This window comes from Fragaria vesca, linkage group LG6, assembly GCF_000184155.1.
Source record: "Fragaria vesca subsp. vesca linkage group LG6, FraVesHawaii_1.0, whole genome shotgun sequence".
Lineage (NCBI taxonomy): Eukaryota > Viridiplantae > Streptophyta > Magnoliopsida > Rosales > Rosaceae > Fragaria > Fragaria vesca.
Genome location: NC_020496.1, coordinates 13,483,749 through 13,494,555, shown reverse-complemented (window position 1 = coordinate 13,494,555; position 10,807 = coordinate 13,483,749). Strand labels below are relative to the sequence as shown.

General features: G+C 39.5%; 3 protein-coding genes across 3 annotated transcripts; 2 read left to right on the top strand and 1 right to left on the bottom strand.

Annotated features, from left to right (window-relative positions):
* The first annotated feature begins 3,535 nt into the window (after positions 1-3,535).
* On the top strand, positions 3,536-3,988 carry LOC101298154. Its single transcript, XM_004305325.1, has one exon. It carries the CDS (start codon positions 3,536-3,538, stop codon positions 3,986-3,988), a length of 453 nt encoding a protein of 150 aa, XP_004305373.1.
* A 382-nt stretch (positions 3,989-4,370) lies between these two features.
* LOC101297863 (60S ribosomal protein L24-like) lies at positions 4,371-6,740 on the top strand. The gene is made up of 5 exons (XM_004305324.1): positions 4,371-4,690; positions 5,435-5,510; positions 5,630-5,731; positions 6,017-6,165; positions 6,330-6,740. Exons 1-5 carry the CDS (start codon positions 4,371-4,373, stop codon positions 6,478-6,480), a joined length of 798 nt encoding a protein of 265 aa, XP_004305372.1. The 3' UTR covers positions 6,481-6,740.
* Positions 6,741-9,084: 2,344 nt separating this feature from the next.
* LOC101312743 (putative homeobox-leucine zipper protein ATHB-51-like) lies at positions 9,085-10,586 on the bottom strand. The gene is made up of 3 exons (XM_004303001.1): positions 10,405-10,586; positions 9,679-10,028; positions 9,085-9,321 (listed from the first exon to the last, which is right to left on the bottom strand). The coding sequence occupies exons 1-3, from the start codon at positions 10,529-10,531 to the stop codon at positions 9,085-9,087; spliced, it is 714 nt and encodes a 237-aa protein (XP_004303049.1). The 5' UTR covers positions 10,532-10,586.
* Between the last annotated feature and the right edge of the window lie 221 nt (positions 10,587-10,807).

Below are 10,807 nucleotides of genomic sequence, written 5' to 3'. Positions count from 1 at the left end.
AATTTTGCTAACGGTATTAGAATACATGTATGATAATGCGTCGTGGATGACCGGATCAAAATATTACATATTGGTTGTTCGGTTCACTTGCACCTTGGTGCGTAAAAGAATTTTCGATAAAAAGAGTGTCATTGTTCTTTTTTTTTTGAAAATTGTGAGGAAGTTATCTTAGGAAAGTTCCATTAACAGCCTCACGACTCCGCGAGTTGTACAATTAATCAATTTTTCAAAAGCAGTCAAGACCTTACTTTTAGGGTTCTATAAAAAAAAATTTCCTTTTCGTCCGACGACACGTCCTTTGATGTTGTCGTCGGACGGGTGATCATGGGTGGCCAGTTGGTGGTTCTTGAAGGTTAGTGGTGGTGGAGCGAAAGAGGTTGTCTGTTGATCGGGGCCAACCAAGAAGTTATTCATGCTGTTGTGTTGTTTGTGAGTTTGTCCTGGCAGGAGTTGGCGGAGGACAAGCATAGAAGTCCGATCGTGCAAGAGGAGAGGCAGATGGGCTGGCGATGCGAGTTGAAGGGTAGATTGTGGTGGTCGTGGTCGAACATGGATTGAACTCGATCTGGGTTGACTAAGATTGAATTCGATCTGGGTTGTGGCCGTTTGATTACCATGTCTAATTGAAGGTTTTTGAAGCGTCGCGTCTCTCCTATGAGCGACGTTGGCGATGGAGCCCTCAGGCTAAAGGTTGGCTCAGTTGGCGGGGCGGTTGATCGACAAACAATAGCAAGGAGAAAGCTTTTTAGGCCGGGTTCTGAAATGGGCTGCCTTTTAGATCCAGTGGAGGTGGTTGGCCTTGGGCTCTTTCTGGGCCCAGGTTTGGGTCATTTTAGTTTTTATTTTTCTTGTTTTTATTTTTTTAGTTTTAGTTTTTTGTTTTGTTTGGTTTTGTTTGTTGGTCATCTCTCCTTTTGGGCGAGGGTGTTAGGGTGTTGGTTTGGGTTGGTGACTTGGTGTTGTTGGTGGTTTTTGTAGGGCCATGATTGGTGTCATGTCCAAGGACTATTGGGGTTAACGTTGGTGTTTTCTTGTTATCAATGTAATGGGGAGGTTGCCCATGCAAATATGCTGATAGTTTTAGTGTATAGTGCTTGCTTTTAGAAAACCACGTTTAAAAAGTCATTGCGTTCTTTATGAGCACTTTTATTTCCTTACCAAACACCTTAAGATACCAAAACGGTAATAAGTGATTTTGTTTACGAAAACGCACGACCAAATAATATGGGAATAAAAGTTGCATTTTTTTTTGTTCATACTAAGAGCTCTCTCTTCTCTCTGAGTCGGTAGCCAACCACAAAATCCCACCCTCATCTGGTGGCGATCTAAGACTAGGTAGGTCTTTTGATCACGCCGACGTCATATGACTTTGCCACCGGATGAAGGATATATCGACAACCCATTTGCTTTGAGAGATAATTGGCAAAAAGTTCTTAATAATTTTTTATTAGCTTGGTTTTTTAGATCATGTTGTAGGTATGACACCATGGAAACCAGCTTGAAGTAGATCTGATTCCATCTTCCCAAATGACGGTGACGACGTTCAGGGGAGGAGTTTTGGGTTGAAGGAGGTGTTGCTGGACCCTGTGTTCATAGTGAAGATTGAGTTTTTCTTCCCGTGGTATGCTTGCAGCAGCGGGACTCGGCTGCAAGACTTGGCGGCGGCTTTCTTCCATGTCTTGCCTGCAACTGTGAAGGAAAGCTGGGATATGTCAACTATTTTGGGCTTAGGTTTTAATTGTTTTTTTTTGGGTCTTTAGGTTGCTATTTTTATTTTCTAGCTCCTATTAAAATGAGTTCATTTCATTAGGATCCTAAGCACTTTTTGTGCCTCATGGCGTCTTGTGACGTTGGGAATCTATTTATCTTTTTTTTTTTCTAATTTTCTAAAGAAAAGGGGGGGGGGGACTTGTGGTACTTGTGGACAAGTGAGCCGAAATTGTAAGGAGGATACAAATCCTCATATGAATCAGATCTTGTTTGTCCTCTGTACACATGGCAACATATCGATTTGTATTGTATCCTTTACTTAATTACTAATGACAAAATTGTCTATGAGATTAGAAAAAAAACGCACGACTAAATTGGACCTAAAGTTATAGTAAGAAGTTCAATTTATTTATTTTTAATAAAAAGGCCAATATTATTGTAGTTCATTGACCTTTACGGTTTACACCTTGAGTTGGTTTTAATTTGACCACATTTACCATGTGTTCTGTAATTGCCATCTCAAAAGAATGGGCTTCTCACAAAAATAATACATAAAAAAGAAACAATGAGCCTGAGAGCAAGTCCACCCTTACCCAAAAATCATGATCCAGACCTTCACCTGGGTCAGACCTATGACCCAAGCCTCCATTTATGAAGACCCGGGCCTTCGTCTCCAGCTCAGCCCAAAACACGGGGCCCTGCAGACTTCAGCCATGTGAAGTGCGCACAAGTGGGTGGGACGACCCGAGTTTTTGTCGCCTAGCGACGCTGCTTTCTTCGCCTTGGCCACGCGTCAGCAGCTGGAGTTGCTTTTCATTTCAAATTCAACGGTCATTTGATCTGGACCGTTGATTGTGATTAAAGTAGCAGATCAACGACATTCAATTATACATCAAAATGTTACTATTGTGTTTCCAATGGTTCAAAATGAATTTTTTTTATAAAAAATCCCAACCAGTAACCAAGTTACCCTCTTAAAAGAATAATAAAAATTCATATATATATATCACCATTTAATTTACATCTTACACAAAAAAAATTCCTAGTTCCATAGAAAACATTTTTCATATCTCTACCATCTCACAATTTCTCTCTTTCTTTCACCGCAATGGATAATTTGTGGAAAATGATCCGCAAGTCACAAGAAGAAGATGATGAGGATGACTTGACGACAAGAGCCGCGGTTATTGCAGTAGTGGCTCATCATGAAGCTCAAAACCAACCTCTGTGTCGCGGTTCTCGTCCCGGTCGTTGTCCAAACCAACCTCGAGAAAGGGGGGACAGAGACAAAAGTATGCTTCAAGACTACTCTATTGAACGACCTATTTTTAGTGACGAGGAATTCCGAGTTCGATATAAGATGAGTCATAAGGTGTTCAACCGCATATGTGATGGCCTTTGCAACTATGATCGATATTTTATCCAAAAGTGAGATGCTATGAGAAAGTTGGTCTACGAGCAGAAGATGACGTCTTCTTTGCGGATGCTTGCGTACAGTGTTGCGGCAGATCAATGTGCTGAGTATTGTCAGATGGAAAAGTCCACCTCTATCGAGTGTCTCCAACGATTTACAAGAGGAATCATTGCCCTTTACTCAACAGAGTACCTTCGAGCTCCTACTCTTGCTGATCTTAAAAGACTTATTGCCAAAGGTGAAAAGCAAGGCTTTCCAGGGATGATTGGGAGCATCGACTGCATACACTGGCAATAGAAGAATTGTCCAACCGCTTGGGCTGGTGAATATAGTGGGAGAAAGAAAATCCCTACTATAATTCTTGAAGCGGTCGCATCTTACGACAGTTGGATATGACACGCCTTTTTTGGAATGCTCGGGGCATGCAACGACCTCAACGTCCTAGCAAAGTCGTCGTTATTTGACGAGCTTACTGCCGGTCGAGCACCAAAGATCCAATTCCAAGTGAACAACAGAGTTCATAAATTGAGTTACTATCTCGCCGATGGAATATATCCTAGGTGGGCGACTTTCGTGAAGACCATTCCAAACCCCACACGACCCAAGGAAATTACATTTGCCAAGGCTCAAGAGGGGTGCATGAAAGATGTGGAGAGGTGTTTTGATATTTTACAAGCACGCTTCGGTATTGTTAAAGGAGCTGCTCGAGGGTGGGATAAAGAGGATCTCCAATACATCATGTTGGCTTGTATTATCTTACACAACATGATAGTTGAGAACGAACGCCCTGGAGATACTGATGAAGATTTAAAGTCTGATGAAGAAGAGGACAACAATATGAGGCCAAGGATAACAAAAGTTTGAGATGGACCTACCGGGCAACTTTGAGGAAGTTGGTAGAGATGCTCATACTTTTGAAGGTTTCATGGAGCGGTACAATGAAATTAGGAATCAATACGATCACTCAAACCTTCAAGAAGATCTTATCGAGCATTTATGGGAATTACAAGGCAACATGGATATCTAAATTGCGGTTTTTTGTTTTGTTTTATGTTATGTTTGTGTTATTTGTACATAATTGTATTTTATTTTTTTTCTAGGCTTGGTTTGTCAATTTAAGTCATAAAATAAATATTTTAATTACAATATGTCATTTTGATTATTTAATCATAATTTTATTAATATATACCATCATTATTTACATTCAAAATATCTAATATAAAATTTAATAAACAGTCACTGCCACATGACGACCCAGATACAGAAATCATGGATAGAAACTGCAGCTCAAAATCACTGTCACGTGGTGACTCAGGTCTGGTCCGTGATCCAGACTTTCCTAACAAAAATCCAGAGAGTGGACTTGCTCTCAGGGGTTGGGTTTGGGACAGAAGTCCAAGAATTGGGCCGAAGAAAATGGCATTTTTGTGAATTTCCATCCACTGAGAGGGCTATTTATAAAGCAGCCGGATATACATACCCGCGTTATCAACAATTTAGGGTTCTAGGGTTTCCGCTCATTCAACAACAGCAGTCAAAAGCAGCAGGAGCAGCCATGGTTCTCAAGTACGCCTCTTTCTCATTTTCTCTTACTCTCTCGTTAAGATCTGATATTCTAAACCCTTTAATTTTTGTGAATCTTATCTTCTTCGATTTAGAATCCTCTGTTTTTAGGTCTCGTTTTCGATGCAAATTTCCTTCACTTTCTTAGATTTTGGCTCCTGATTGTTCAAACATGTGAGGCTTTGATAGTTTCTTGCTGTGTGTGATTTTCATTTTGATGAAAAATTCTGTGCTTCTCTTTGTTTTATGCAAATCGCTGAAGGAAATGGTTGGTAGTGCCTGAGAAACTAAGCCAAGTAGTTCGTTTTGGTTAATTGATTAATGCTTAAGTGTTGGGTTTAGGTTGGTTGCTTAGTCTAGTGGTGATAGAGCTTTTAGCTTTTAGGTCTGTCAGGCATTTGGTGAATTGTGTTGGGTTCGATGCCATTGGAAGTAACACAACAAATGTGGATGGTATTACACATAGTTTGCTATATTGTGACCTTGGTGTTCGTTACATAGCTTATCAAACTTGAAACAAAAAATGGAAATGAAAACCTATGTGGAGATCTTAAAGAATGCGTATTGCTGAAGTATTTTGCTCTGGGTTGTTATTTTGAAAATTAAAAGCTGGATAAGCAGTGTCTGAATGGGCTGAGTTTCTATTCCTAAGGGGTCTCCTCCTTCCATTCTTGCCCATGTGTTTCTTTGGCTAGCACACATTTTGCTGTTTCTAGTTGTTAATTTTTTTTTATGTTGGATTGCTAGGACCGAACTCTGTAGGTTCAGTGGGGCAAAGATCTACCCTGGCAGAGGCATCAGATTTATCCGGTCCGACTCTCAGGTATTAGAAAAGATCTGAGTCTAAACTATTTCTTTTTGTTTTTGATGGCAAATGATTTACCTGGGCATTGTGGGGTAATTTGTGTTATCTTAACTTTCCATTCTGTGGTGGTTTGTTAGGTGTTCCTCTTTATCAATTCAAAATGTAAGAGGTACTTCCACAACCGGTTGAAGCCATCCAAGATTACATGGACAGCCATGTTCAGGAAGCAACACAAGAAGGTAAATTTCTATCTTGAATTTCAGATAGCCATCTCATTTCTCTTGCATGTGGTTTTTATAATTAGCCAAAAATATTGTAACGCTTACAGAAGACATACATGTTATGAAATTTTGCTACAATAGATTGATTACGACTCTGTTTTGATCATATTTTTAGTAATCCCTTGTTATAAAGCAGTATCACCTCTTCTTTTCTTTTGCAACTTTCATTGATCAGCCAACATAATTTTGAAAAGTAGTACAATGTATTTATTACTCTCCATGGTTTGGTATTGATGTATGTAGGATATTGCTCAAGAATCTGTTAAGAAGAGGAGACGTACCAACAAGAAGCCTTATTCAAGGTCTATAGTTGGTGCCACCCTGGAGGTTATCCAGAAGAGAAGGACTGAAAAGCCAGAAGTTCGTGATGCTGCCCGTGAAGCTGCCCTCCGGTTAGTAATCTTACCTATTATGTGTGGCCTAGTGTTGATTCACCTTTATCTCATTTCCAAGTGTTTTGTCCTATTAGGTTTAATACCTGTTGGGCTCTTTGCTTTATGATTTCTTCTAAGATTGGTATATGAAATATTGGCTTATTATCTGTTCGTCTCTGCAGGGAAATCAAGGAAAGGATTAAGAAGACCAAGGATGAGAAGAAGGCTAAGAAGGCAGAAGTTGTTGCCAAACAGAAGGTCAAGGGTCAGAATATTTCCAAGGGAGCTGCCCCCAAGGGTCCCAAGCTTGGTGGCGGTGGCGGTAAGCGCTAAGCAATTTCTGTTGTCTACCAGCAGAGTAAAGTAACTGATAGGACGTGTTTGTTCTGTTTCTCTTTGAAGATTTTGTAAGGATTGATATGCGCAGGATTTTATTTGTTTTTTCATTTCATCTATGCTATACCTGTCACATTGGTATTATTAAGTATGGAAAGTTGGGTGTTGGACTTGAATTGGTTTTATCTCACTCTGCTTATAAAAATCCAGCCAAAGGATTCATAAACAAGCTTAAGAATCTGGCTGGCAATAATGATAGATCTGTGGCCTGAGATATAATTCTTCTCAACAGTAACGCAGATCTTTCCTTACCTTTCCAAACATCCTTTAGCGTTAACTCGTACAACTCGTACTCTAGTTCACAACATCCATACTCTAAAGGACCAAAAGTGTATCATTTGTACAACTTACACACTCTTGACTTGAGGACCAAGCGTATCAGTTGTACAACTTCCACGCTCCTGAGCTTGAGGACCAAGCGTATCATTTTGAAGAAAATATCAGCTTTTGGTACCATTATGTTCTTTTTGTCAAGTGAATTGTAAAATGACAAGCAAAGAAGAAATGTGTTTGCTATGGAGCTAAAGATATAAATAGAGAATAAAAGAGCTAAATATTAAGTTGCCCCGTTATCACTGCACCATAATGGTAGATGTATCCTCAGTTCCAATCATAGCTCGCTCCAAAAATGCTACTCTTAGGAGCAACGCTACCCATATGTTGCTAATTACCATCTCATGATCCAACAGACATTGAAGACAAGTCCGGGGTCACGAAAGAGGAAGCCTTGAAGGTACCCGCGGTATCGACCTCCACTGATCTAACTGGGCAGCTGCAAATTTGACCGGCCATACCGAGCCGTACCTTACTCGACTTACACACTGCCCAGTGACAATTCAAGCATCTCTTACCTAGTTGTTGCTCACTGATACATCAAAGGTTTCATGGTTGGTATATATAGCTCTTGCTTCTTAAGTGAATAATTAAACTAATACATAATCAGAGTCTAGTCTCATTTCTTTCTCACTTTATTCATCTTCAAGCTCGAGCGTAACAATCCCTACTTCCCTAGCATTGAAACCTCTGACCATGTTATCATCGCAGAGTTGCAGCCATGCTATTTGTTAACAATGTTTAAAAAATTGGACAAAATCTTAAACCAAATAATTCATATTGATTTTGGTTTGGCCCTAAAACTGACTCAAACCAAAGATGCCCAGCCTTACAATCTAGACATTTTTAGTTTGATCGATGCGAGGTAGTAAGAGTTATCACATCCATTGATTTGGCTTGGGTTAGAGACCGGAAGCATATTTAGTTGGAGGTTGATTCGTCATTTGTGATTAGGTTTCTTCGTGTTCCTCATTTGGTGTCTAGGTGTCTACATGTTGTATGGGGTAATTGTTTACATCAATTTCAGCATTCGTTAGATTTTGTTCATAAAAGAGGTTTGGTTTAGTCCCCCTCTTTGTATGCTTTTCCTTTTCTTTGTTTTTTTTTTTTTTCATTGAATAAATTCAGCATTTAGAGGTTCAACCAAAAGCAGAAAGTTTGACAAATTATTACTAGGACTCGATCACTTTGTGAGTAGAGAAAATACCACTAGATGTTTGAAGTTTAGATTCTGAAGTGACAATTAATCCTAATCTAACTTCTTCTTCTTCTTCTTCTTCTTCTTTTATACAACTTTTAGGAGCCCTTCTAGTGAAAACCCTTAAGCTGAGGACTTTTCAGTTTATGGTTTTAAAGACCTATTTTTCGATCACATCTTGACATCTCATCCGTTCAATTTTTAGGTCTATTTGTGTAGATCAACCCTACAAATTTTTAGTCAAATCGGTGATCGTTAAGGTAACAAACTAGATCAAATTAATAGACAAACCATATCTGTTAAACATGAACCAAATCCTACAAATACCACTAGATGTTTGAAGTTTAGATTCTGAAGTGACAATTAATCTTAATCACTTCTTCTTTTATACAACTTCTATATGATTGGCATATATATGTAATTATTTTTCCCGGCCATGCAGTCTCTTTATCATTATGCCTCCAGCGTTATGTAGTTAAAATCGTGACTATGATCATTCATTTGCTTAGGTAAAAGCTCTGCTCCAAGGCTCCTATCTTATGAAGCTTTATTTACATTAGATACCAGAAGTAGAAAATTTACATTAGATACCAGAAGTAGAAAATTTCATAAAGATTCATTGAAGTAGAGCCTATTTACTGGCCTGGCCTTTGATACCTTTTCTGAGCAGTATAGAAAGTCGAAGATAAACTGGGTGTTGCCCAAAAGGTAAGAGTCATGGACCAGAAGAGTAGCTTGATGAAAGCGATCAATGATCATGGAAGAAAGATGAATATGGAAGTGTACAAAGCAAACACATGTCATGCTGATCGATCATGCATAAGGTCCCCAAGCTAGGATGAATGTATTATATGTCATTTCTCGATCTCTAATATTAATACTCTGCTAGAAATTACATAAAATTATGCATCTTACTACGTACTAAGCCAATACAGGAAACAAAACCCTGAAAAATTAAAGGATTAATTTCAGAAATTAAAGTTAGGAAATGACATGAACAACAAAAGCTCTTAAGGATAGGAAGGCAGGCCACCCCAGTAAGGTGGTGACACAGGGTTATACTCCTCAACGTTGAAAATATAGTTGCCCTCTGCAATCTGATGTTGGCTCACCCCTCCTGCCTTGTTCGAGCTTCGAATGGCACCCACGGAAGTGCTTTCCACCGTCTCTTCGCCGGAGATTTCAGTGTAGCCCGGAGAAACCTGCTTCCTAGCCACTTCTCTCAGAACAGTCTTCAGTTTCATGACCTACACCATAATATATGTATGCTTAGCTTAGTTAGAAACATAGAAATAAAATTAATCTATACAATACACGGGTATGATTTTCTCAAGCAACTTCCTCTCAAAATAGTACGTCTTCGGTTCCATTACCTACACCACCGTATATACATAGATCATTTGACTAATTAACCAATATATGTACGTACTCGCATAAAATGCATGGGTTCGAATTTATTTAGGCAGTTGCTATATTCAGACTTTGAATTTTGCCATCATGCAGTCTAAATTATTATCTTATTAGAAAAAATGGAGAATGATAATCTGGGAGTGAGAATATATATCATGGTAAATGTAGTAAAAAATAGTGTTATATATATTTACCTCATCTTGAAGCTTTTGCTTTTCTTTAGAGACGGCGTCGTACTCTTGTTTAAGAGCATCGTACAAGCGTTCGAGCTGCTTGGCCTTCCACCTTGCTCGTCGGTTTTGGAACCAAACAGCGATTTGTCGAGGCTGAAGGCCGAGATCTCTCGACAGCTTCATCTTCCTATCAGGGTCCAGCTTTATCTCTTCCTGAAAACTCCTCTCCAGTGACTCTAACTGATCTGTCGACAATCGCTTCTTCTTCTCTTGACTGCTGCAGCCGTAACTCATCATGCTCCTCTCCATGGAAGAAGGACCTGATCCTTGTGGTGTCTCGAACATGGCTTGATGATGCTTCATCTCCGTGCCTGAAAAACAAAGAAGACCACAATGTTTGTATAGTGTTTTATATGAAGTATGAGGAGTACTTAACAAGGTAAGAAGTAGCAACGGCTTGTTTTAGATTATAACTACATAAAAATATATTAGAATACAAGATTTGCATGCTTTTAGTGTTTGAGGGTGTGACCTCGAACGACTAGAGTGACTACACCAAAACGTAGGGTGGAATCAATTAATGATTGGTTTTGCTTGAAGTTGATAGTGCTTGTACTAGTTCAAACTGGCTAGCTTGTTTCAACATGTTTCTTCAAAGCACATAAAAAGCTTAACTAGTTCAGGAAAAGCAGGATGAAAGAAAAGGGTATCGGAATTGGAATAGATAGAGGAGGGACTAGAAATTACCAGGATGAGGAAAGGGGTCGAAGTTATAGTTGTAGAGGAAACCAAAGGAAGGTTCAGGTCGAGAAACAAGGTGGTGGTGGTGCTGCTGCTGCTGCTGCTGCCTGGAGTTGGTGTTGGTCCAATCCATGCTTGGCTGTGCTCTCTAATTCCTGCTGGTAACTCTAATAGAGGCTTCGCTTTCCTTGTCTCCTCGATGCTCAAATACTGAACACGTTTATATGGACCTGCAGGGTCCAAGTAATCGAGATATATGGACCACAAGGACAGAGATCTAGAGAGAAGGGAGTGGGATATGATGATGAAACTAAGCTTATAGGAGGATGATGAGGCTTGGCGTGGAGAGAGAGAGAGAGAGAGAGAGAGAGAGAGAGAGAGAGAGAGAGAGAGAGAGTAGTAGTAGTTA

Coding starts and splice junctions, on each gene's coding strand:
- LOC101298154 (XM_004305325.1), top strand. CDS start 3,536: ATGCTCGGGGCATGCAACGACCTCAACGTCCTAGCAAAGTCGTCGTTA.
- LOC101297863 (XM_004305324.1), top strand. CDS start 4,371: ATGACGACCCAGATACAGAAATCATGGATAGAAACTGCAGCTCAAAAT. Junction 4,691..5,434: donor GGAGCAGCCATGGTTCTCAA/GTACGCCTCTTT, acceptor TTGGATTGCTAG/GACCGAACTCTGTAGGTTCA. Junction 6,166..6,329: donor GCCCGTGAAGCTGCCCTCCG/GTTAGTAATCTT, acceptor TCGTCTCTGCAG/GGAAATCAAGGAAAGGATTA.
- LOC101312743 (XM_004303001.1), bottom strand. CDS start 10,531: ATGGATTGGACCAACACCAACTCCAGGCAGCAGCAGCAGCAGCAGCAC. Junction 10,029..10,404: donor CGACCCCTTTCCTCATCCTG/GTAATTTCTAGT, acceptor TTTGTTTTTCAG/GCACGGAGATGAAGCATCAT. Junction 9,322..9,678: donor AGCAAAAGCTTCAAGATGAG/GTAAATATATAT, acceptor ATTATGGTGTAG/GTCATGAAACTGAAGACTGT.